We start from the raw sequence: 21894 nt of genomic DNA on the forward strand, positions 1-21894 counted from the left end.
TCCCCAACAAAGTAGAGCCCACAAGTTATTAAAAAAAAAAAAGAAAGAAATGACTAAAAAGCCATGGAGGGAGAGAGAGAAGTGATGAGTCCCTCACTTTTGAAAAGAAAAAACGAAACAATAAGAGAGTGAGAGGGTTTTTCGGCGTCGAAGGGAAGAAGAAATTATAAAGAAAAAGAGCATGCCATTTTTTATTCGATTAAATCGGTACTTACTAAATTTTTTATGAAATTTTAGTATGTATGTTATTCCTGGTATAGAGATAAACATTAGCATATAACTTACTAGTTGTATTGTCTTTTTTTTTGTCTGATTTGAGATACCCGCTTTGTGGAGGATTTATGTTGATTCCATCAGTTTTAATGATGTATTTTATTGATTATTGAGATGCCCTAGTGTCACTAGAAAGACTGATTGTATACTCATTATTTTGATAATAAAAGATTTTATTGGACTAGGTCTCGTAAATTTTTTGTCCCTCTTTTAAGAATTTTCCTATATTAAAATTATGGTGTCTGATTATTTATTTCTATCATTGTATTTGATGCTTAGAGTATCTTTTGTATTGTCTAATTAATCGCACAAATTTTAAAAAAATTATTTTTAGTGCTTCCACTTTTTAGTCATATTTTTGTTTAAATTTTTGTTGAGTTTTCCCAACACTTCGTTCACTAATATGTATTATACAAGAAAAAAAAAGTATCTTCGTTGATGTGATTGCTTATAATTAGTCGACATAGAATATCGGCACATGTATGTAAAACGTTTTGATTTATATATGTGGTGGGTATTCATCTAATCTATCTACATTACTATCTTAAATAAGTGAGGATAAGGTTTCTGAAAATATTACTTATCTAAGTATCTAACTATTCAGAAATGGTAGCTACTCCAATGAAGATTTAATGATTATCATCATGTGAAGATACATCATTTTAACTATTAGATAATAGATTGTAAGACTTGATTTTATTTGAAGTAAAAATGTTATTTTTATTTAAAATGTTGCTAAATAAATAAATTACACTTTTTAAACAAGGATCATCATGAGAAGATGTTTTTGGCATCTTCATGAGAGTAGTTGCCTTCAGAAATATCTAAGTATCTAAGTATCTAAGAATTTGAACACCTGAGACCAACCAACACTCAATTTTTGTGTGCTTCTATAATAATTGCCTATATATTTTGATATGTAAATCCAACTAATTAAGACATAGATATAGAACAAAAAAGCACTTATTAAGTCCCTCTTATCTCTCTCCATGGATTCTTCTCTACTCTTCAACTTATTATCAGCATTTATCTCCTTAATTATTCTCTTCATCACTGCTTCACTCAAAATAGCAAAAAACCATAAAAAGAAAAGTGGTGCAGCTTTAAACATACCTCCAGGACCATGGAAACTACCCATTATAGGAAACATAATACCCCATCTTGTTACATCCACACCACATAGAAAACTAAGAGATTTGGCCATCAAATATGGACCACTGATGCACCTTCAACTTGGTGAAATCTCTGCCATTGTTGTTTCCTCTCCAGAGTATGCAAAGTTGGTAATGAAAACACATGATGTTATCTTTGCTTCAAGGCCTAAATTTCTTTTCTCAGAGATTGTTACATATAATTGCACAGATATAGCTTTCTCACCATATGGAAATTATTGGAAGCTTCTAAGGAAAGTTTCCACATTAGAGCTTTTCAGTCCAAAGCGTGTGAATTCTTTCAAATCAATAAGAGAAGAAGAGTTCAATAGTCTTGTCAAAAGGATTACTATTGACTCGAATACACAGAGCATGATCAACCTCACCGAAGAAGTGATTTCAACAACATATGCAATCATTTCAAGGGCTGCGTTTGGATCAAGATGCAAAGATCAAGAGGAGTTCATAGCAGTTGCAAAAGAAGTAGCAATGATTGGGGCGGGTTTTGACATGGGCGAGTTGTTTCCTTCTTCTAAATGGATTCAACTTGTGAGTGGTTTGAGACCTAAGCTTGAGAGGTTGCGAAGAAAAAGTGATAGGATATTGAAAAACATCATCAATGACCACAATGATGTTGAAGAAGTCCAAGGTGGTGATCATGATTCAAATGAAGATCTTGTAGATGTTCTACTAAAATTTGTGGATGGTGCTAATGGTATCAATCAAGATATTTTCTTCACTGAGGACAACATCAAAGCCATAATCCTGGTAAGTGTAATCACAGTAATTTTATTGAAGATCATAATATAATCCTGCTGCTTAATTGTTCATTGACTTAGATGAATGCTTAGTTGCATGAACTTCCTTTACAACATATTACATTTTCTTTAATAATTTTATGTGTAGAATTAAGAATTTAGTTTTAAGAGATGTTAGAAGTTTATCATAATTTATTATTTTTTGTTATTAATTAATTATTTAATTTTTTTTAATATTTTTAATTTATATCAAAATTATCCTTAAAAATTTTTAATTTTATTTCTAATAATATTTCACATAAAGTTAACGTTCAGGAATAATTTTAACATAAATTAAAAATATTAAAGATAAAACTAAATACATATTAGGAATTTTTTTAAAAAAATTATAAATATTAAGAATAAAAAAATATTTTATTCTTAATTATAAGTATCATTATGTTAGTAAAAGTTAAGTAATTTTTTTAACAATTATTGTGTGAATGAATATATATAAAAAAATAGATATAATTAAATGATTGTATATAATTATTTATATTATTAATATATAAAAATTAAACTCATAAAATTAATATGTGTCTATATTTATTTATGTTTTATAAAACCTAAAAATAACTTCTTTATGTTATAAAAAAGATTATCCACAACAAAGGCTTACAAATATATATATTATTAGACCACAGAAATTTATCTATATATAGTGGCAAACATTGTGAACTAGAGGTGAAATTATTTGTCACGCTATGTAACTTAAATAAAATAATTGGTGGAAACTAAGGTGTAGTGGACTTCACATGAAGTTGATAGTTGAGAGCCGTTATATGAAAATTTAGTCAAATCGGTCAAATCATCTAACAGCTCTCAGCTATTAACTTCACGTGAAGTTGAGTGTACCTGAGTTTTTACTAAAATAATTACACTTAATAATCATGTTATGTATATATACAGTATTGATGAAATTCCTTTACAAATAAAGTTACTTAGAACTTAACCTCATATATCATGGTTACATTTTAGACCATTTTTACTGCTGGAGGGGAGACAACAGCAACAACCATAGATTGGGTAATGTCAGAGATGATGAAGAATCCAAGAGTATTGCAAAAAACACAAGCTGAAGTTAGGGACATATTCAACAAAAGTGGAAGGGTTGACGAGACTTGTATCCATGAACTCAAGTATTTGAACTCAGTTGTGAAAGAAACACTAAGGTTACACCCTCCACTTCCCCTCTTACTTCCAAGAGAATGTGGAAAACAAGAATGTGAGATCAATGGATATCACATACCCTACAAAAGTAAGGTGATAGTGAATGTTTGGGCTATTGGAAGAGATCCAAACTACTGGACCGAACCTGAAAAGTTTTATCCGGAGAGATTCATGGAAAATAATAATTCTATTGATTATAAAGGAAATAATTTTGAGTACCTCCCATTTGGAGGTGGAAGAAGAATATGTCCTGCAAGCACGTTTGGCATAATGAATGTTGAGTTGACACTTGCATTTTTGTTGTATCACTTTGATTGGAAGCTTCCAATGAAATGAAATTTGATGATGTGGACATGACTGAACAAGTTGGAATTACTGCAAAAAGAAAACAAGACCTCTACTTGATTCCCATCACTTCTCGTACATTAGCTTAATTATAAAATAAATGTACTCTATAATTTGAAATAATTAATATTCTGTAAGAGAAATGTTAAGGGATCAGTAACTTTTGTGATTTATAGCCATCAATGATAATTTTAATGGTGTGAAATTTTATCCAATAACTCACTTTTCTTTGTTGGTTATATGCTGGCCAGAATTTAACAAAGTTACTGTCCCTAGACTTTTCTATTATGTAATTCTGTTATTGTCCAGAAATTATCAATATTTTTATTCATCTTTTCAATGAAAGAAGTTGGCAACAATGACAAATTTTTTTTTTATGAATTGGGACTAAGGAGTCCCTAACCAATGTCAGTCTCTAACCATTTGAGTGGTGACAGTTAAATATTTAATGGCCATGTCATCAGTTTAACGATTGAGTTGTCTTAATCATTAAAAAGTAAAATTTGATTTGAATTCTTTTTTTAAACAAAAAAATTTTGTCCTTTAAAATAATAATCAGGAGCTAAATTAGTGTTTTTCTCCTCTTTTCTTTGTTTGAGTTCGAAAATAAAATAATACTTTTTCTAAAATTATAGAATTGATAGAGCTGCATAAAAAATAGAAAATAACAAGAATTGGAGAACTTTTGTGGTTATCTAATAAAAATTACGAAAAAAAAAAACTAGATTATATTATAAGTTTGTAAGATATATTGATCATAAAAGCAATTGTTATAACGAAATAAAAATATTTTGATTAGATATTTATTAAATATTAAGTTTCAATAATTGTATAAATAAAAAATAATTTAAATTTTGAATAAGTATATATTTTAATAGATTATATAGTAAAAAAAAAATAAACAATCTCAGTAGTTGATTTTATTTTTATATAACAAATTCATCTATGTATTATTTTTTAATAAATTTAGTTTTTTACTACAAATTTAATTTAAATATCTAATCGAAAAACAAAATTACTAAAAAATTACAAATTAATATTAACTAAAATATTAAACTTATGTTGAGGTGGATTTAGAAGATGATAGCGTGAAGTGAAAACAACGAAGCTTTGGGAATTTGGAAAAGAAATGAATCGACCATGATGAGAACTCTTCGTTCTCTTAGTATGTTGCCCAAGCACTTCAAATCAACACTATTCCACCCTCCAACTCCTTTTTCCCTACGTTTTTACTCTGCTGGTACCTCATTCCACTCTTGATGATGAATCATTAGAGCCTGTGAAATTCATTTATTGCTAGAATATTGATCGAATTTGAATTGATGCATTAACAGAAGTGCAACCTCAACTGTCTAAGGAGCTCTTAAGCATAATGGAACGGAGACTGTCTGCTATTGAGTACAGGTCTACCACTCTCAACAATCTTCTCAATCACGTAATGCAATGCAATGCCTTCTTTCATTTCTCTTTTGTTTTTCTTCACAATTTCTAAGTTTAAATCTCACTGTTCATCCGCTATCCTATGTTTTAATTATTCTTGTTACTTGATGACAGCCGGAAATATCACCATCAGAATACGCAAGAGCTAATAAGGAGCTGCGAAAGCTGAGCGGTTCGTTACACCTTATTATTGAGTTGAGGGCTAAACAGAAGGTATTGAACCCTCTTCGTGCGCTTTTTGGGTGTTTCTTTCATTAAGAAAATTCAAAAGGGGGGAAGATAAAGAGTAATGTTAAGTAGCTTTTTTGTTTTGTTTTGTCTTTGCATTAACTTGTGTTACTTTTTTTTTTTCCTACTTTGTGGGGCAAATGATTCGACGGTTTTTCTTTTTTTTTTTTTTCTATTTTTTTAGTTTTTTAATAATTATTAAATAGTTCTGAACTAATTTTAATTATAAATTAATTTTAGAGTGAATACCCATCTAACTCCTGACAATTATCTCGAAAGGACGAGGCCTTCAAGAAAAAAAAAAAAAAAAAGAAAACACTTAACCTGTTCCTGATCTTTTTTTAGGACTGATTAGCCCCTGTACAAAAAAAAATAAAAGTAAATCTCAGAGACCGAATTGGTATTTTTTTTGTCTCAGGAGCCGGGTTGGTATTTTATTTTTGTCAAGAGCCTCGTTGTCTTTTGAAGTAATTGTCAAGAGCTATTTTAAATTTTTTTCTTAATTTTTTATATATTATTTAATTATAAAATCTACTATCTATTTTATAAATTATTATTTTATTATTTATCTATCATATTTGTTAACCATTAAAAACAAAAATCAGGATCTCTATAAATATTTTGATAATGCGAATTAATGAATTTTTTATCTCTCGATCCGCCGTAAAAACTAAGGAATCATGTTTGTTGGTATCTCAATGGATTGAATTCCGCAGAATAATATAGATTTTTTTAAAATTCTAAAAAATTTTTTGTTCAAAACACACCAAAAAAGAATTCCTATGAACTTCTATTGGGGCGGAAGGAATAGGGCATAGTACAAAAAAAATAGAGTGCATTTTGAAATATATAGAATGGGCCCAAAAAGGAGGTAGAGGTGATTGAAGCACAACATGCTGAATCATTTATCTGAACTAATGGATATAATATAGAGCAGAACCGATAGATTGGAGGGAAATAGGTGCAATTTTAAGGTGGAATAGAAGGCACTCAGGCAGTGCTAGAATTGGAAACTAAACAGATGGATTTTAATTCGAGTTCAGGAATAGACCAGAGAGTAAAGTAACACTTCAATTGATTCAATTGAATAAGAAAAAATTCATATTGTACGGCGCAATTAATCGATTATGTAACACTTCTAATTATATGGAATTTTGAGAATTATATTGTCTTGCAAAATTCAATCGATTATGTTGTATTTCTGTAATGGATCAAAAGATAAAAAAATTCATTGATTTGCATTACCAAAATATGTATGGAGGTCATGATTAATAGATCTATTCCGTTGTTGTTTTTATTTCTAATTGTTAATAAATATAATAGATTAATAATAAAATAATAATTTATAAAATAGATGATAGATTTTATAATTAAATAATATATAAAGAATTAATTTATAATTAAAATTAAATAAAAACTATTTGATAATTATTAAAAAATTTAAAAAATATATTTTATTATTGTAACCATATAATAGTCCAAACGTAATGGGACAGATGAATCCTTTGCCTACTTGCTCTTTGTGTAGGAAATTGATGGCTTGAAGTCACTGGTGGTTGAATGTTCCGAAGACAAAGACATGATTAATATGGCGACAGAGGAAATGGGGCAGGCCATAGAGGAAGAACGAAGACTGCAACATTTGCTGTTGAAGTCCTTACTTCCTAAGGACGATGCTGATGAAAGAAACTGCATTTTGGAGGTCAGAGCAGGTGATGTGTCACTGTTGAATAAGAATATCTATTATTTTTTATAATCAAAATTGTTCTCCGATGAATGTGTGTCAAGTTGTCTTGGGTTGTGTTGATTGTTTCTTACTTTTGTTCTGTTTTGACTTCATTTGTTGCCACTTTCATTTGCTTTTACCACTTTTGACAGGCACTGGTGGGGAGGAGGCTTCTTTGTTTGCAATGGACATCTTCAAAATGTAAGGTTGCATTTGTGTCATCGAAATCAAAAGGAAACTACTGTTACATTTTTCTAAAAAGTGATATCGTCTAACATGATACAGGTATGAAAAGTATGCTCACAAGAATGGCTGGAAATTTGAAGTAGTAGATATTGCTCAATCAGATCTTAAAGGATACAAGGTACATATTTTGTACATTCTGTATGATCTGAGTTATGTGCTTTACTCAAGTTCCTGATATAGTAGAACTGCATTTCATCCTTCATCTGATGGATTTCTTGTTTGAACTTCACTTTCTCAGGAAGCTAGTGCAGCAATTGTAGGAGATGGTGCTTTTGGGAAACTAAAATTTGAAAGTGGAATCCATAGAGTACAGGTTTTGGCTACAACCTTTTACCATCCATGAACAAATCTACTTTCTGTCATTGCTGACTTCTTTCTTCCTTTTTTTTAAGAGAGTTCCTGTGACAGAAAAATCAGGACGAGTTCATTCCAGTGCTGTTTCTGTTGCAATCCTCCCTCAGGCTGATGAGGTAATTAATAACTAAGCTTTTTTTTTGAAACAAATGAAGCTCGACACATGAGAGTGGAGCATAAAACAGACAGATACAAAAGCAAATCTAAACACAAGGTTAACAATCCTATGTCATCTCCGGCATTACCATCAACAACCAGTAGGATCAATACCAGTTCACTGTAGGACATCAACAGTTACCTCTTTATTGTTGAAAATCATGTTATTGCGTTCCAACCAAACGTTCCAAATAACCGCAAAGAACCCAGTCAGCCGTCATTATGTTCAAATTATGAATTAGTGCTCTAATTGAGCACTTTTTATTTAAGTATATGAAGTAGTAGTTTATGTTCAGTCTAGTATGAGACAATATGATATGTTTAAGGATATGCAGGTTGATGTTCAATTGAAGAATGAAGACCTAAAAATTGATACCTACAGATCTAGTGGTTCGGGTGGTCAGCATGCAAATACAACAAACAGTGCTGTTAGAATAACTCACATTCCAACTGGGATTACAGTTTCTATACAAAATGAGCGTTCTCAACACCAAGTGAGTATTTTCAAAATATTGGGCATAATTTTCATTTGATGATTTTAACCTGAAATGTGTTCCATCAGTTAAGGTGTCTCATTTCTACATTCTACATATGCTTTCTTATTTCTGTTTAGAACAAGGCCAGAGCACTTAAAGTATTGTGTGCAAAGCTATTTGAAATGGAAAGGCTCCGAGCTCATAGCACACGATCAAAACTTCGGTCAGAACAGGTAGGATTTTTATTGTTGTGAACTGTGTTGAATTGCCTATACCTTATTAGTTTGACTTAGCGTTTGGTGCAGAAATAGAGACCAAAAGACTGAGAGATAGAGATTAAGAGACAGAGACTGAAACTTTAATAACATTTTATACCTAAAATACCCTCATTTTATAGTCTCCTGCGTCTTTTTGGAGGGTACTGAAATACTGAAATTTTGGGTACAGAGACCGAAATTTTAGTACCAATCTCTAAATCAACAAACATAATACTGAGTCTCAATCTTTCAGTTTCTGACCAAATATCTCAAAACAAAGGCTAAGATTTGTCAAACTGTACAGATTGGCAGCGGTGATAGATCTGAACGCATCCGGACATACAACTTTTCCCAAGGTCGTGTAACTGATCATAGAGTTGGCATAACTTATCACTCAATAGATGATGTGATGCAAGGTGAGAATCTTGAGGTATTTATTGATGCTCTTCTATTGCAACAAGAAATGGATGCAATTGCAACTTTTAGTTCTTCTCATTGACACCAACTGATGGATTCAGGCGTTACTGACGGTTAGTTTGGGGACTCATTTTTGTACTTCACATGCTGAAAAAGAAAAATTCTTGTATTTGAACAAAGATATGCTAGATTTTGAGAGAAAAAAAAAAGTAGAAATTATGATAGATTTAGCATGGCATCAAATCAAATGTATTGTTATAATTGAATGTTTTTATTTATTTATGAAAAACAGAAAAACTTAAATTTAGGGTTGACTACTTCAAATAACAAATAAAAAGGGTTGGTGATATCTTTTCTTTGTTCGAGTCCGAAACGGTGGAACACTTGCCAATGAGTTATAAGTTATAACTCAAACGGCATAGTCTCCCCATACTCAATTAAGAGGTTGTGGATTCGAGTCTCGTATCTTTGATTAAAAAAAAAAAACAACAACAACAACTTCTCTGAAATTGTAGAATTGAGGACAGAGCTGCAGAAAAAAGCTTTTCATATAACTGTCACTGAATTACACCGCCAGCGACATGGATTCCAATTCTGCTTCTGCACTCGATGATGATCCTTCCGAGGATTTTGAGATTACAGGGCTGCACGACAAGCTCAATTTAGGGCACACTCCGTCCTCTTCTCCCCCCTTCATCGCTCGCAAGAAAAGACGCGCCAGCACCACCCTCATCTCCATCTCTCCCGAAAACTTCCGCCAGGTAGTTATTCAATTCAGCAACGGTCGTTTCCCTTTCATCTCACACTGTTCCCTCTTCCCTCCCAGCTACGAATTCTCCAAACAAGAACTGGTTTCTCTGTGGGTAGCCCAGGGACTCTTACAGTGCTCCACCAGGCAGCAGGAGCACGATGCAGCCCAAGTCTTCGATTCGCTCGTCTCCAGCCAAGTTATTGTTCCCTCGAGATCTGATCCGTCCGTGGATTTCGTCCACGGGAAGACGAGGAGGTTACTCTATAGAATCAACCAGGATAAGATCACGTTCTCAGTGCTTGAATACCATATGGTATTGGATGCAAATTGGGATAAAGTACCTAAGAATGTGAAGCATTTGTCAGTGGATTCAAAGAGTGTGGCTTGCGCCTCGGGTTTTGATGTAATTGAGAGGTTTGAAAATCTGAACACGCTATTTCTTGTTCCTGTGCCTGGGTTTTATGTTGAACGCATTCCGCGAAATCTTTTCTTGTGCCTTAAGGGATTGAGGTCTTTGAATTTTAGTAGGAATCTTATATCAGAGCTGCCGAGTTCTATCGGGAGTTTGAAATCGCTTCGGTATCTTGATTTGTCTTATACGCCCATTAAACGCTTGCCTGATTCGCTAGTTAGTCTTTGTAATTTGCAAACTCTTAGGCTTAGGGGATGTTTAGAGTTAGTTGGGTTGCCTAAAGGGATTGGGAAGCTCATTAGTTTGAGGCATCTTGAGCTTGATGTTGTGAGGCAACTGAAATCAATGCCTCCTTGGATGGGTAATTTGATCAATCTTCAAACTCTGCCGGCATTTCTTGTTGGCAAGGATGATGGTGTTGGGAATAAGACACAATTCCCCCTTGAGAAAACACCTTTGACAGAGAAATAAAATAGACACAATCACAACACAAGAATTTAACGTGGAAACTCCAATTACCGGAGAAAAAACCACGGCCGTTGTCAAATGACAACCAGAGAATATCACTATGTGAAAATTGTTACAACACATAGACTTCTTTCTCTCACCGGCACCCCAGTACACCCACACTCTTTCAAAGCAAATATCTAACTACACCTCACAACACTCTCTAATCAAAGAGTACAGAGGAAAAGAAAAATCAGATACAAGCTTAAAGTGTTTCTGACTGGTGCAAAAACAAATGGAGAACTTAGCCTCATATTTATAGCCTAGGCCACCCACTCCATTTGCTATCCTAAGCAATGTGGGACTAATTCAACCAAATCCTAACAATCTCCACCTTGATTGAAATAGTCACACATCTTCAGCTTCCATTGTCAACACCGACAATTCTTTGCTGCCATTGTCTATACCGACAATCATAGTTCAGAGAACTATCATACTCCACCATGAAAGTATACTCACTTGGAATTAGACCACTCCAAGAATTTCGCCTTGGTACAGATCGAAACCTTGCTGAAAATTCATGGTGCAACTTCCAAATTGGCTTTTCCTGGAAGTTCTTCAGCCATCGACCTAACTCCGCCACACACCTTGCATCTCAACGCCAACCAATGCCCGTGTGCAATTGTGGACCTGATTGCCACAACTCATCCTTATCCATGGCAGTGCGGTAATACCATGAGGATACTTCTTGTCTTCTAGAGAACATCATCTTCTCTCATAGAGAGAGCAACCAGAGATCTTCTCCTTCAACGCCTTGTGCAAACCTGATTGTATCAACACATCCTTGACTTGTACTTGCCACAAGCCAAAATTGATTCTTCCATCAAATTTCTCTATTTCAAGCTTCACAGCACTTGAATATCCTGACATTGTTGCAACCGTATACTGGAATATTATAACTCAACTGTAGACCGTGCACTAGGAAGGGTCCCCAGGAAAGAGAGGTGGGTCACAATGGACACACTTAAATACCAAGTCTTTCCTTAGCCAGAACCTTTTCCAAACTGCACTCTCACAGAGTCACACTGCCTTCCAGCAACAACAACAGCAACCAAAGATCAACCTCAAGCCACAGGACAAAATTCTTTTCTGATGTGGAAGGTCAGACTAGGCTGCAACCACAGAGCATACTAAGAATAAATCCCACCGAACCGAAGCTCTGATACCACTTGTTGGGAATAAGACACAATTCCCCCTTGAGAAAACACCTTTGACAGAGAAATAAAATAGACACAATCACAACACAAGAATTTAACGTGGAAACTCCAATTACCGGAGAAAAAACCACGGCCGTTGTCAAATGACAACCAGAGAATATCACTATGTGAAAATTGTTACAACACATAGACTTCTTTCTCTCACCGGCACCCCAGTACACCCACACTCTTTCAAAGCAAATATCTAACTACACCTCACAACACTCTCTAATCAAAGAGTACAGAGGAAAAGAAAAATCAGATACAAGCTTAAAGTGTTTCTGACTGGTGCAAAAACAAATGGAGAACTTAGCCTCATATTTATAGCCTAGGCCACCCACTCCATTTGCTATCCTAAGCAATGTGGGACTAATTCAACCAAATCCTAACAGATGGGTGCCGGATTGTGGAGTTAAAGAAAATGATCAATCTTACGGGTGCATTTTGCATTTCGAGAATTGAGAATGTCTCTGAGTTTTGAGGAAGCAATGGAAGCTGATTTGAGCAGCAAGAAGTTCCTTTGTAGGATACTGTTAAGATGGACCGAGCCAAGGGTTGCCGATGCTAGGAAAGAAGAGCAAATCCTTGAATGCTTAAGACCCCCTCTGGGCCTTGAAGAGTTGGCATTGCTATGCTATGGTGGTTCTAAGCTTCCGAGTTGGATTGCTGATCCTTGTTATGATTGTATGGTTGATATGACTCTACATAACTGTTTGAATTGTGAACACCTTGAGCCCATTGGTAAATTGCCATGTCTTCAATTTTTGCATATCAAAGAAATGTGTAAGCTTCAGAGAATAGATGAAAGATTCTGTAGAGATGGAAAAGGTCAACAGTCTCATGCGTTTCCGACCTTGAAAGAACTTACAATTGAGGCCATGCCTAAATTGGAAGAGTGGGTAGGAGTTCAAGGTGGTGACTTCCCATGTTTACAAAAGCTTAAGGTGGAACATTGCCCCAGCTTAGCCTCGCTTCCACTGCTGTCATGCCTCTATTCGCTTAAGCATTTAGAAATGAATGATTGTCCTGTTATTTCATCTTTGCCTGACGGAGGAGTATCTGCATCTCTTGAATTTCTCTTTATCAGAGATTGCTCTGAGCTGATGAAAAATTGCAGCAAAACAGAAGGAAAAGATTGGGTTAAGATAGCTCATGTTTCCAATGTATTTATTGATGATGAACAACTCTCTTTTAATTGATAATGGCTTTAAGCAGGTAACTTCTAAGTGCTGGTGATAGAGTGAAAGAGAATCAAGAATCTGTTAGAATAACAGATTCTGTATCAAGTAGTTTTACTTTCCATTCGTTAGTTAGTTATAGATAGATAGTGTTAAGACTATATATAGCTTGTACTACTCCTCTGAGAGAACAGATTGAAGTTGCAACAATTCAATGCAACTTCACTCATCAATTCTCTTATTTCTTCATTTTTTTCTCTTCTGTTCCATAAACTCATCTCCTACAGCTGGTGAATCTAGCTTCTAAACTATGCTGTCAAAATCTTGTATACATGTGATTAATCTTCCCGGAATTCATGTCTCCTCCATTTCCGAAACTACTCATTAAACAAAAAAAATGAAGGGTAACTCAGTTTATTAACCAAACATGACTCGAGCACCAAGAAATAAAGTTTTTTTTTTTTTCTCTTTTTTAAGCTTTACATAAATGAGTTTGACTTACCTTTGACTTTGAAAACGGCGCGAGTAAGAGAACAGATCAACTGTCGAAGGAAATGTTTTCACGTAAAAGTAATATTTAAGATATTTAATATATATTATATTAAATAAATATATTAAATTATTTAATAATATTTTTACTGTTATTCATTAAAATGCTGTTAGGTAAAATTCTCCACTATCATTTTTATATGACTATATCTACCCATGAATAATATCATATATATTGATCATAATGTTAAGAAGAAAATAACCTAAAATTATATTATTTATTTTAATATTTATAAATTAAATATATAATATTTATTATATTTAATATTATTTAATTATTTAAAAAATACAAAATAAAAATTTTCTATTTTTATATTCAACTAACATTATAAACTAAATTTAGCAATGTTATAATAGATTCAATATATATATTTGGTTGGCATTAGAGTTGGTTGAAGATAGAGTGAGAATGGAAAGTGTTCTGTTTCAAACAGGCATAGTCTCTGCTTCTTTGCAGGTTATCCTTGACAGATTCACAAGCTTTGCTCATAAAGAGCTTTCTCTTCTCTTTGGTTTTGACAACAACGACCTCAACAAGCTTGAAAGGACACTCTTCAAGGTTCAGTCTCTTGTTGACAATGTTAGAGCCATTAATCACTCATCTTCTTGTTCTTCTCATAATAAGGCCCAACACCTTTGGCTCAGGGACACTCAGAATGCCTTGCATGAAGCTGAGGACTTTCTAGATGAACTTGCCTTGGAAATCTCAAAACTTGCTTCTGCTGATGTCAACGTTGACTTCACCAACAAGGATCAGGAACTTGGTCTTTTCTAAGTTTAAGTTTAGTATTCCCTCTCAGATGGTTAAGATGCAGAATAAACTACAAGAGTTAGCTAGGGAAATGGATGGTTCCTATGTAGATGAATTGCACAAATTGGGTATGCCTTGTTCTACTGTAGGGAATTTTCAAACTAGTTCGTTATTGGATGAGTCAGTTGTGATTGGAAGAGAGAGTGATAAGAGAGAAGTTATAAAATTGTTGTTGGATGAGGAAATGGGGGGAAGGTCGAATCTTTCAGTGATTGCGATTGTGGGCATGGGGGGTGTGGGAAAAACTACTCTTGCTCAACTTGTCTACAATAATGTTGATGTGGATAGCAACTTTGATTTGAAAATTTGGGTATCTGTTTCTGTTGAGTATAACATGGAAAGAGTCACAAGGTCAATTGTTGAGTGTGCTTGTAGGGAAAAGGTGAAGTTGTCTGCTTTAGAACCAATTCAAATGAGACTTGAAGAAATACTTAACGGAAAGAAGTTTTTAATAGTATTAGATGGCTTCTGGGATGAGGATGAACATAATTGGGATGTGTTGTGCTTGCCATTGAGAGTTGCTGCTCGAGGGAGTAGAGTACTAGTGACGACTCGAAGCATGCTTGTTTCTAGAATTGTTGCCACTGCTTCTCCTTACCAGTACCATTTGCAGACTTTGTCTGATGAAGATTGTTGGGAATTGCTTAAACAAAGAGCATTCTCAAACATGAGACATGATACTAACAAACAATTAGAATTGAGGGAAACTGGCTTCAAGATTGCACAAAAATGTGATGGGCTACCACTGGCAGCTAGAGTTCTCGGAAGCACCCTACGCTTTAGATCCGATGAAATGGAGTGGGATGACATCCTGAAAAGCAACACATGGGACATTCCAGAGAATCGAAGTCAAGTAATTCCAGCATTGAAACTGAGTTATGATCTTTTGGATGCTTGCTTGAAAAGGTGTTTTGCCTATTGCTCTTGATGGTTTCAGTGGCTAAGAGAAGGGGGGGTTGAATCTTAGCCCCCTTTTTGCTTGCTAATGCTTGTTGGATTCAGAGGAGACTTTTCTGTTTTTAGCTCGTCCCTAGCCACGAGACATTTTCATTTTGTCTCGTCACTTGGCACGAGACATTTTTGGTTTTTGCTCCTGTGCAGTAGAAAACAGAAATGGAGTAGGAGAGGAAGAAAATTACACCACAATATATCCTGGTTCGGCTGCTAAGTGCAGTGCAGCCTACATCCAGTCTCCATCACAACAATGATGGAATTTCACTATAATCAACAGATTACAACTTGTAAAGTGCTAACCCAACTTACAAGGGGATTCCCACAGAATCATGAAACACAACATAGATGACCAAAGGAACTCTAAGACATCTATGGCTTTTTCTTTCAATTTTGCACTCTCTGCCTTTTTCCGCTCTATGGCTTTTTCATTACAAACCTCACTGTTTGCCTTTTACCATGAGACTCAAGACATGACAAAATTAAACAGAAAAATACAAAACTGAATACATTGAAGGAGAAGAGAAATCTGTTAGCTCAGGTAGCTCTGAGAACTCTGTGCATTGCACTCTCAAATTTTCTCCTTGCTTCAAACAATGGCTGTCCACCCTTAATATAGAAGAGGGGAGCCTCCACTTATTGAAGCCAAAACTGAACCAACTTCTTCCTCCTTCAACAAAACCGGTTCGGCCACATAGAGAGAGAAGAGATAACCATGCATTAACCAACATGCAATTACCTCTAGTCCTTTCTTGATCATCACCCTTCATCAATCCGAGCTCTCCATCCTTGGCTTGCTCTCCAAGATGAAATTCTGGCCCTTGATGCTTCATGATGATGATGACTTCATCTGCTTCAATCTCTGCCTTCAACCATCACTTCGCCACTCTAGCTACTTCCTGTGGTGGTTGAGCAGAATCGAAGACAAGCCATGCTTCAAGAATCTCCTCCAGCTGGCCGAATCTTCTTCTTCCTTTTTGAGCATGGAGAAGCCAAGATTACCTCACCAAATCTATCCATAAATGGTGACAATCTCAGCCACAGCTCATTTTTATTTTAGTATGTTTTCTTGCCATCATTGTGATGGTCTTTAGGCTTGCTTTCTCTTCCTTTCGGTAGCTTATTTTTGCTTCCATGGCTACCAATGTTTCCTGTGTAATAACCGAAGAGAGAAAGAAGTGAGAGAGAAGAAAGAGTCTGAAGAAAAGCAATAGTGGTTAAACTAATTAATTGAAGAATATCTTGCTTTTGCTTCCCTTAGTTGGCGTGTAGCAATGATGCCCTTTAGTCAAATCAATCTTCTCTCTCTTGCTTATATTCCCAATGTTTAAATTGGCTTTGAAATCCTTTCAGGAAGAGTAATGGAATCCGTTGGAAGCATTTGAGAATTTGCTATTCTTTGCTTCATGGATTCGGACAAGGCATGAGTAACACTCATGGAATTGGGCTTGGTTGCTATAATCAATTTGATCTTGGCCCATTAATAACATTTGCTTTCCTGATAAAACTTGGAGCATGCATAAAACAAATGGAAGGCATGTAACACACTTGGGCTTAGAGCAATCAAAATTATTTGGCCCAAGTAACATTAAATCAGCCACATTCATTTTTTGTTATTAAAACCAAGGCTGAGTGAAATTTTGGGCTGGCACAATAAATTTGTTTTCGGCCCAATATTAATCCTGCACAACAAAATTATTTTAATTAACACATTAACCAAGATTAGCTTAATAATTTTGCTGTTAATAATGTTTGATCATCATCAATTTAGTTTAGAGTTTTCCAAACTCATCAATCTCCCCCTTGATGACAAACATTATTAAAATTGAAATGGAAAGAAATTTAAAGATAGAGTAAAGAATACTCCCTTTGAAGATTGAATTTCTTCCCCTTTCAAATTGTCACATGGCTCCCCCTTAATATGTGCTATTTTTATCAAGGGAAGCACTTAACCTGTAACAATTGGATCAAGCTTCAAGTAACAATGTTATTCAACATATTTTATTTTGAAATGTTGAATGCTTGATTTATGAGCAGAATGTGATGATAATCAAAACTCATTTGTTATCAATAAATTGATTATCTGCTCAAACATACACATATCAACAAAACACAAACCAGTGTTGTTCAGAAAGTTTCCAAATATTTTCCAGTCCAGATATCAGAGCAATGTCATTCAAAATAAGGAAAATATTTTCGAAACACATATTAGCACATCAAAGCATGGCAGTTGTTAAATAACACATCTTAAAGGAACTGCCAAATATAAATCTTCAAACCAACAGGTTTATCAAACATGAACCAATCAGCCAATTATATCAAACATCATAATAACCAAATGCCAAATGCAGTTCATACAGCAAGGATCATAATAGAACAAAAATCAGCCAAGCATCACAATATATTAAACATTATAATAAGCCAAATGCCTTCTTTGAACAAGGATAATCATGAATTTTCAATTTGAAAATTTCAACCCTTGTCCCCTGTTTTTCCAGCCCCTGTTTCATTCCAATTTCAATTTTGGAATTTAAATTTCCTCCCCCTTTTGGCATCAAGGGACATAGAAGACCTGCAACAAGAGAAATGAGCAATACATAATATTTATAACAAAGCAGTAATTGTTCAGAGTATCATACGGCAGGGAGTACCAAGTCATGCCTTTACAAAAAACAAAAGAAGGATTGAGCCTATTGTTGCCAATATCAAATAAAAGTAGAGGAATAGTCACTAATCATCAGAAACATTGAACTCAGAACCAGAATCATCTTCAGAATCTCCTGTTCCCATTTCATCATCAAAGGTTTGAATCATGAAACCGACCCTTTCATAGCACTTCTTCCAGGCTTTCTCATTTGCATATGCCAATTTCCGGGCAGCCTTGCTTGACTTTAGCATCAATTTGGACATATTGCGGAATTCACTGAGAGCCTCCCTGATGGATGCCGTGACCTTTGAGGGTTCAGGGTGGCTTTCCAAATCGCTTAGAGAGGGTTCGGAGGCAACAGACTGCTTGCTTTTCTTGTTCGAAACTCCTCCTCCTTTAATCTGTGACACTTTGTTCTCAACAGATTCATTAGACAAATCAACCTTAAAATATTCAAATATACATGTAAGAAACATGCCATAAGGAAGATTAGCCTTTTTTGTGCTTCTTACTGCTTCCCACATATGACGTGTCATAATATAAGCAAATGAAATTGGAGTGGAAGTAATAAGAGCAAAGAGGATGATAGAGTCAGAAACTGTTACTCTATGATGAGAACCACTTTGAGGAGTGATGATATGAGTGATGATACGGTGTAACAGAGAGTTCTCTGGGCCGAGGGATTTGTGAGTTGGGATTAATCCATCAAGCCCGGACAGGTTGGCACAGATGTGTTGCATGACAGTTTGTTGAGTAACTCCCACTTGATCATCCCATTTATCAACCATATAAACCTTTGGTCCCTCATCTTCATACCCAAGAGCAGCACCAATGGTTTGAGGGGTGAGGGTTATGTAAACACGCTTGACATAAGAGTGGATTGACCCACCAATCAAGCGCATGTTTGCATAAAATTCCCGGACCAGCCCCGGGTATACCAATTTCTGAATGTGAGTCAGAGGAGTCCATTTCAGAGCATCAAACAGAGACGAAAAGTTCATTCCTTTGGTCGCAAGATTTGGAAGGTTCACCAAGTAAGAGGGGCAGAGATTGCGCTGCAGAAGAACGTCTTTGTGAAATTCATAGAAGGCACATGAGTGGAAGCGAGAAGGATCAAAATGTGAATGAGTTTTGTGGAATTTGTTTTTGAACTCTAGAGATTCCAGATTGGGGGGTTCGCTTGTGTCATGCAGAGTAAAGGTTTTCTGTTTCTTGTGAGAGCTTTTTGCATGAGAGGTAGATCTTTTTGGTGGTGATGGAGGTGGAGTAGTCTGTGATGCTTCTTCATCTTCTTCAACATTTGGTTGCTTGTTCTTCCCTGTCTTGCCTCTCCCTGAGGTTTTCTGAGCAATAACCTTTCGGCGCATGGTTTCGGTTTTCTTGGAGGGAGGTGACTGAGTAGAGGATGAGGTAGAATGGAGATGGATATGTGTATGAGTTGGAGGTGATGAGAAAGGTGGGTTTTTTGGAATGGGGGTTCGGCTACTTCGCCTAACAGCGGTTTTCTTTTTCATGGTGGATGAATGATGGGTTGAATATGAAGGGGTGAAGGCCGAATGAGAGGAGGATGAAGGGAGGTTAGAGGTGCAATAAATGAGGATTGGAGAGAGATGATGGGAGGTTAATGACCATAATGGCACGGTTATTATCCAAATGGAAGTTTCAAAAAGTGATAAAGAGGGAGTTTTTCCTTGAATCAAGGGATTTAGTTGGAAGGAAAAGATATGATTTGACAACATGTATCTTACAACTAGATTTGAAAAGACAATCTAAGAGATTTTGTGATTTTATTTTTCAAGGAAGGAATAACTAACTAAACTGCCATGGTGGGGTCAGAATTTATTAGGTGGGGCCCAGGAGAATTTAAATCTGTGTTGCCTCCCCCTGAACAGAGCTCCTCTATCAAGCTTGCGTTTTTATCTCGTCCAAACCTACGAGACAAAACTGAACAGAGTTAAAAAATTCACAAATTTTCAATGAAACTTAAATCAAACATTCCCAAACTTTTTCTTAAGGTACAGAATCTGTCTTCACAGAGTGGTTTTGTAAAAATATCAGCAATTTGGTCTTCAGATTTTACAAATTGAATATCAATAGTTCCCTTTTGCACATGTTCTCTAATGAAATGATATTTAATTTCAATGTGCTTTGTTCTAGAGTGCAGAACAGGATTTTTTGAGATGTTTATAGCACTCATATTGTCACAAAATAAGGGTATACTATTGATTTTTAATTTGTAATCTTCTAATTGTGTTTTTAACCAAATTAGTTGAGTGCAACATGCAGATGCGGAAATGTATTCCGCTTCAGCTGTGGATAAAGCCACTGTGGCTTGTTTCTTGCTTGACCACATATTGAGTGAGCTTCCAAGGAAGCAACACATGCCGGACGTGCTTCTTCTATCCACTCTATCTCCTGCATAATCTGCATCACAAAACCCTACTGCACAAAATTCATCAGATTTAGGATACCACAAGCCATAATCACAAGTTCCCTTAATGTATCTAATGATGCGTTTAACAGCCGTAAGATGGGATTCTTTTGGGTGAGATTGAAATCTTGAACATACACCCACACTTTGAACAATATCCGGTCTAGAGGAGGTAAGGTACATGAGTGAACCTATCATTCCTCTATACCTTGTTTCATCCACATCTTGACCATCATCATCCTTTTCAAGTTTTGTGTTGGGATGCATTGGTGTACCCATTGCTTTGGAATTTTCTAGGCCAAATTTTTTGATAAGTTCTTTTGCATACTTTCCTTGGTAAATAAAAGTACCACTAGGAGTTTGTTTAATTTGGAGGCCAAGAAAAAAAGTAAGCTCTCCCATTAAACTCATTTCAAACTCACTAGTCATGAGTTTTCCAAACTCTTCACACAAGGAAATGTTGGCCGATCCAAATACAATGTCATCAACATAAACTTGAACAAGAAGTATGTCATCATTAGATGCTTTGATAAATAAAGTAGTGTCGGTGGTACCCCTTTGAAATTGATTTTCCAACAAGAAGGCACTAAGCCTTTCATACCAAGCTCTTGGAGCTTGTCTAAGACCATAAAGAGCCTTAGTTAATTTGAAAACATGATTTGGAAACTCTTTTTGTTCAAAACCGGGGGGTTGAGCCACATACACTTCTCTATCAATAAAGCCATTAAGGAAAGCACACTTAACATCCATTTGAAACATTTTGAAACCTTTATGGGCGGCATAGGCAAGAAGCAATCTAATTGCTTCCATTCTAGCTACCGGAGCAAAAGACTCATCAAAATCTATACCCTCTTCTTGATCGTAACCTTGGGCCACTAATCTAGCCTTGTTCCGAACAACTTGTCCATCCTCACCAAGTTTATTTTTAAATACCCACTTAGTACCGGTAACTTTCTTACCATCCGGATGAGGTACTAGTGTCCAAACCTCATTCTTGTCAAATTGAGCAAGCTCTTCTTGCATTGCTTTAACCCATGATGGATCGTCAAGAGCTTGTTTGACATTGTTGGGCTCTATTTGTGACAAGAAAGCAAGATTGCTAGGTTCGGCTTGTCTTTTGGTGGATGATCTTGTTGTTACACCATGAGAGGGATCACCAATGATGAAATCATGAGGATAACCCCTCATAGATTTCCATTCTCTAGGCTTTCGGATGGGTGTAGTACTTTGATGATCTTCTGGTGGTCTCACTGTTTCAGTTGCTCGTGCCTGTTCAGGAGACAAAATGGAAATATCTCCTCCAATCTGACGAGACAAAACCGGGCTGACAGATTCTTCACTTTGAACAGTTTTGGGGTTTTCTTTACTTGTTCCAGCCTCTTCACAATCTGAATCAATATCCTTCACAATACTGGGAATTAAGTT

The 21894-nt window shown here is 35.4% G+C and overlaps 3 protein-coding genes and 1 pseudogene across 3 annotated transcripts; all 4 read left to right on the plus strand.

Moving 5' to 3' along the window:
- The first annotated feature begins 1225 nt into the window (after positions 1–1225).
- LOC112786623 (cytochrome P450 71D11-like) lies at positions 1226–3832 on the plus strand (annotated as a pseudogene).
- A 1044-nt stretch (positions 3833–4876) lies between these two features.
- On the plus strand, positions 4877–9385 carry LOC112786624 (peptide chain release factor 1, mitochondrial). Its single transcript, XM_029296675.2, has 11 exons — positions 4877–4976; positions 5071–5171; positions 5291–5389; positions 6933–7116; positions 7283–7331; positions 7416–7494; positions 7615–7689; positions 7769–7846; positions 8222–8380; positions 8500–8595; positions 8924–9385. The coding sequence occupies exons 1-11, from the start codon at positions 4877–4879 to the stop codon at positions 9116–9118; spliced, it is 1215 nt and encodes a 404-aa protein (XP_029152508.1). The 3' UTR covers positions 9119–9385.
- On the plus strand, positions 9268–13406 carry LOC112785046 (putative disease resistance protein At3g14460). Its single transcript, XM_072229867.1, has 2 exons — positions 9268–10614; positions 12295–13406. The coding sequence occupies exons 1-2, from the start codon at positions 9618–9620 to the stop codon at positions 12381–12383; spliced, it is 1086 nt and encodes a 361-aa protein (XP_072085968.1). The 5' UTR covers positions 9268–9617; the 3' UTR covers positions 12384–13406.
- Positions 13407–14429: 1023 nt separating this feature from the next.
- LOC112786626 (putative disease resistance protein RGA3) lies at positions 14430–15368 on the plus strand. Its single transcript, XM_025829992.1, has one exon. The coding sequence runs from the start codon at positions 14430–14432 to the stop codon at positions 15366–15368; it is 939 nt and encodes a 312-aa protein (XP_025685777.1).
- Positions 15369–21894: the final 6526 nt, after the last annotated feature.

The sequence above is a fragment of the Arachis hypogaea genome, chromosome 20, assembly GCF_003086295.3.
Source record: "Arachis hypogaea cultivar Tifrunner chromosome 20, arahy.Tifrunner.gnm2.J5K5, whole genome shotgun sequence".
Taxonomy (NCBI): Eukaryota; Viridiplantae; Streptophyta; class Magnoliopsida; order Fabales; family Fabaceae; genus Arachis; species Arachis hypogaea.

What these genes read in the sequence shown, in the direction of transcription:
- LOC112786624 (XM_029296675.2), top strand. Translation starts at nt 4,877, where the DNA reads ATGATGAGAACTCTTCGTTCTCTTAGTATGTTGCCCAAGCACTTCAAA. An exon ending in TCCTCCCTCAGGCTGATGAG is followed by an intron (nt 7,847 to 8,221) that starts GTAATTAATAAC and finishes AAGGATATGCAG; the next exon opens with GTTGATGTTCAATTGAAGAA. An exon ending in CAAAACTTCGGTCAGAACAG is followed by an intron (nt 8,596 to 8,923) that starts GTAGGATTTTTA and finishes CAAACTGTACAG; the next exon opens with ATTGGCAGCGGTGATAGATC.
- LOC112785046 (XM_072229867.1), top strand. Translation starts at nt 9,618, where the DNA reads ATGGATTCCAATTCTGCTTCTGCACTCGATGATGATCCTTCCGAGGAT. An exon ending in TCTTGTTGGCAAGGATGATG is followed by an intron (nt 10,615 to 12,294) that starts GTGTTGGGAATA and finishes AAATCCTAACAG; the next exon opens with ATGGGTGCCGGATTGTGGAG.
- LOC112786626 (XM_025829992.1), top strand. Translation starts at nt 14,430, where the DNA reads ATGGTTAAGATGCAGAATAAACTACAAGAGTTAGCTAGGGAAATGGAT.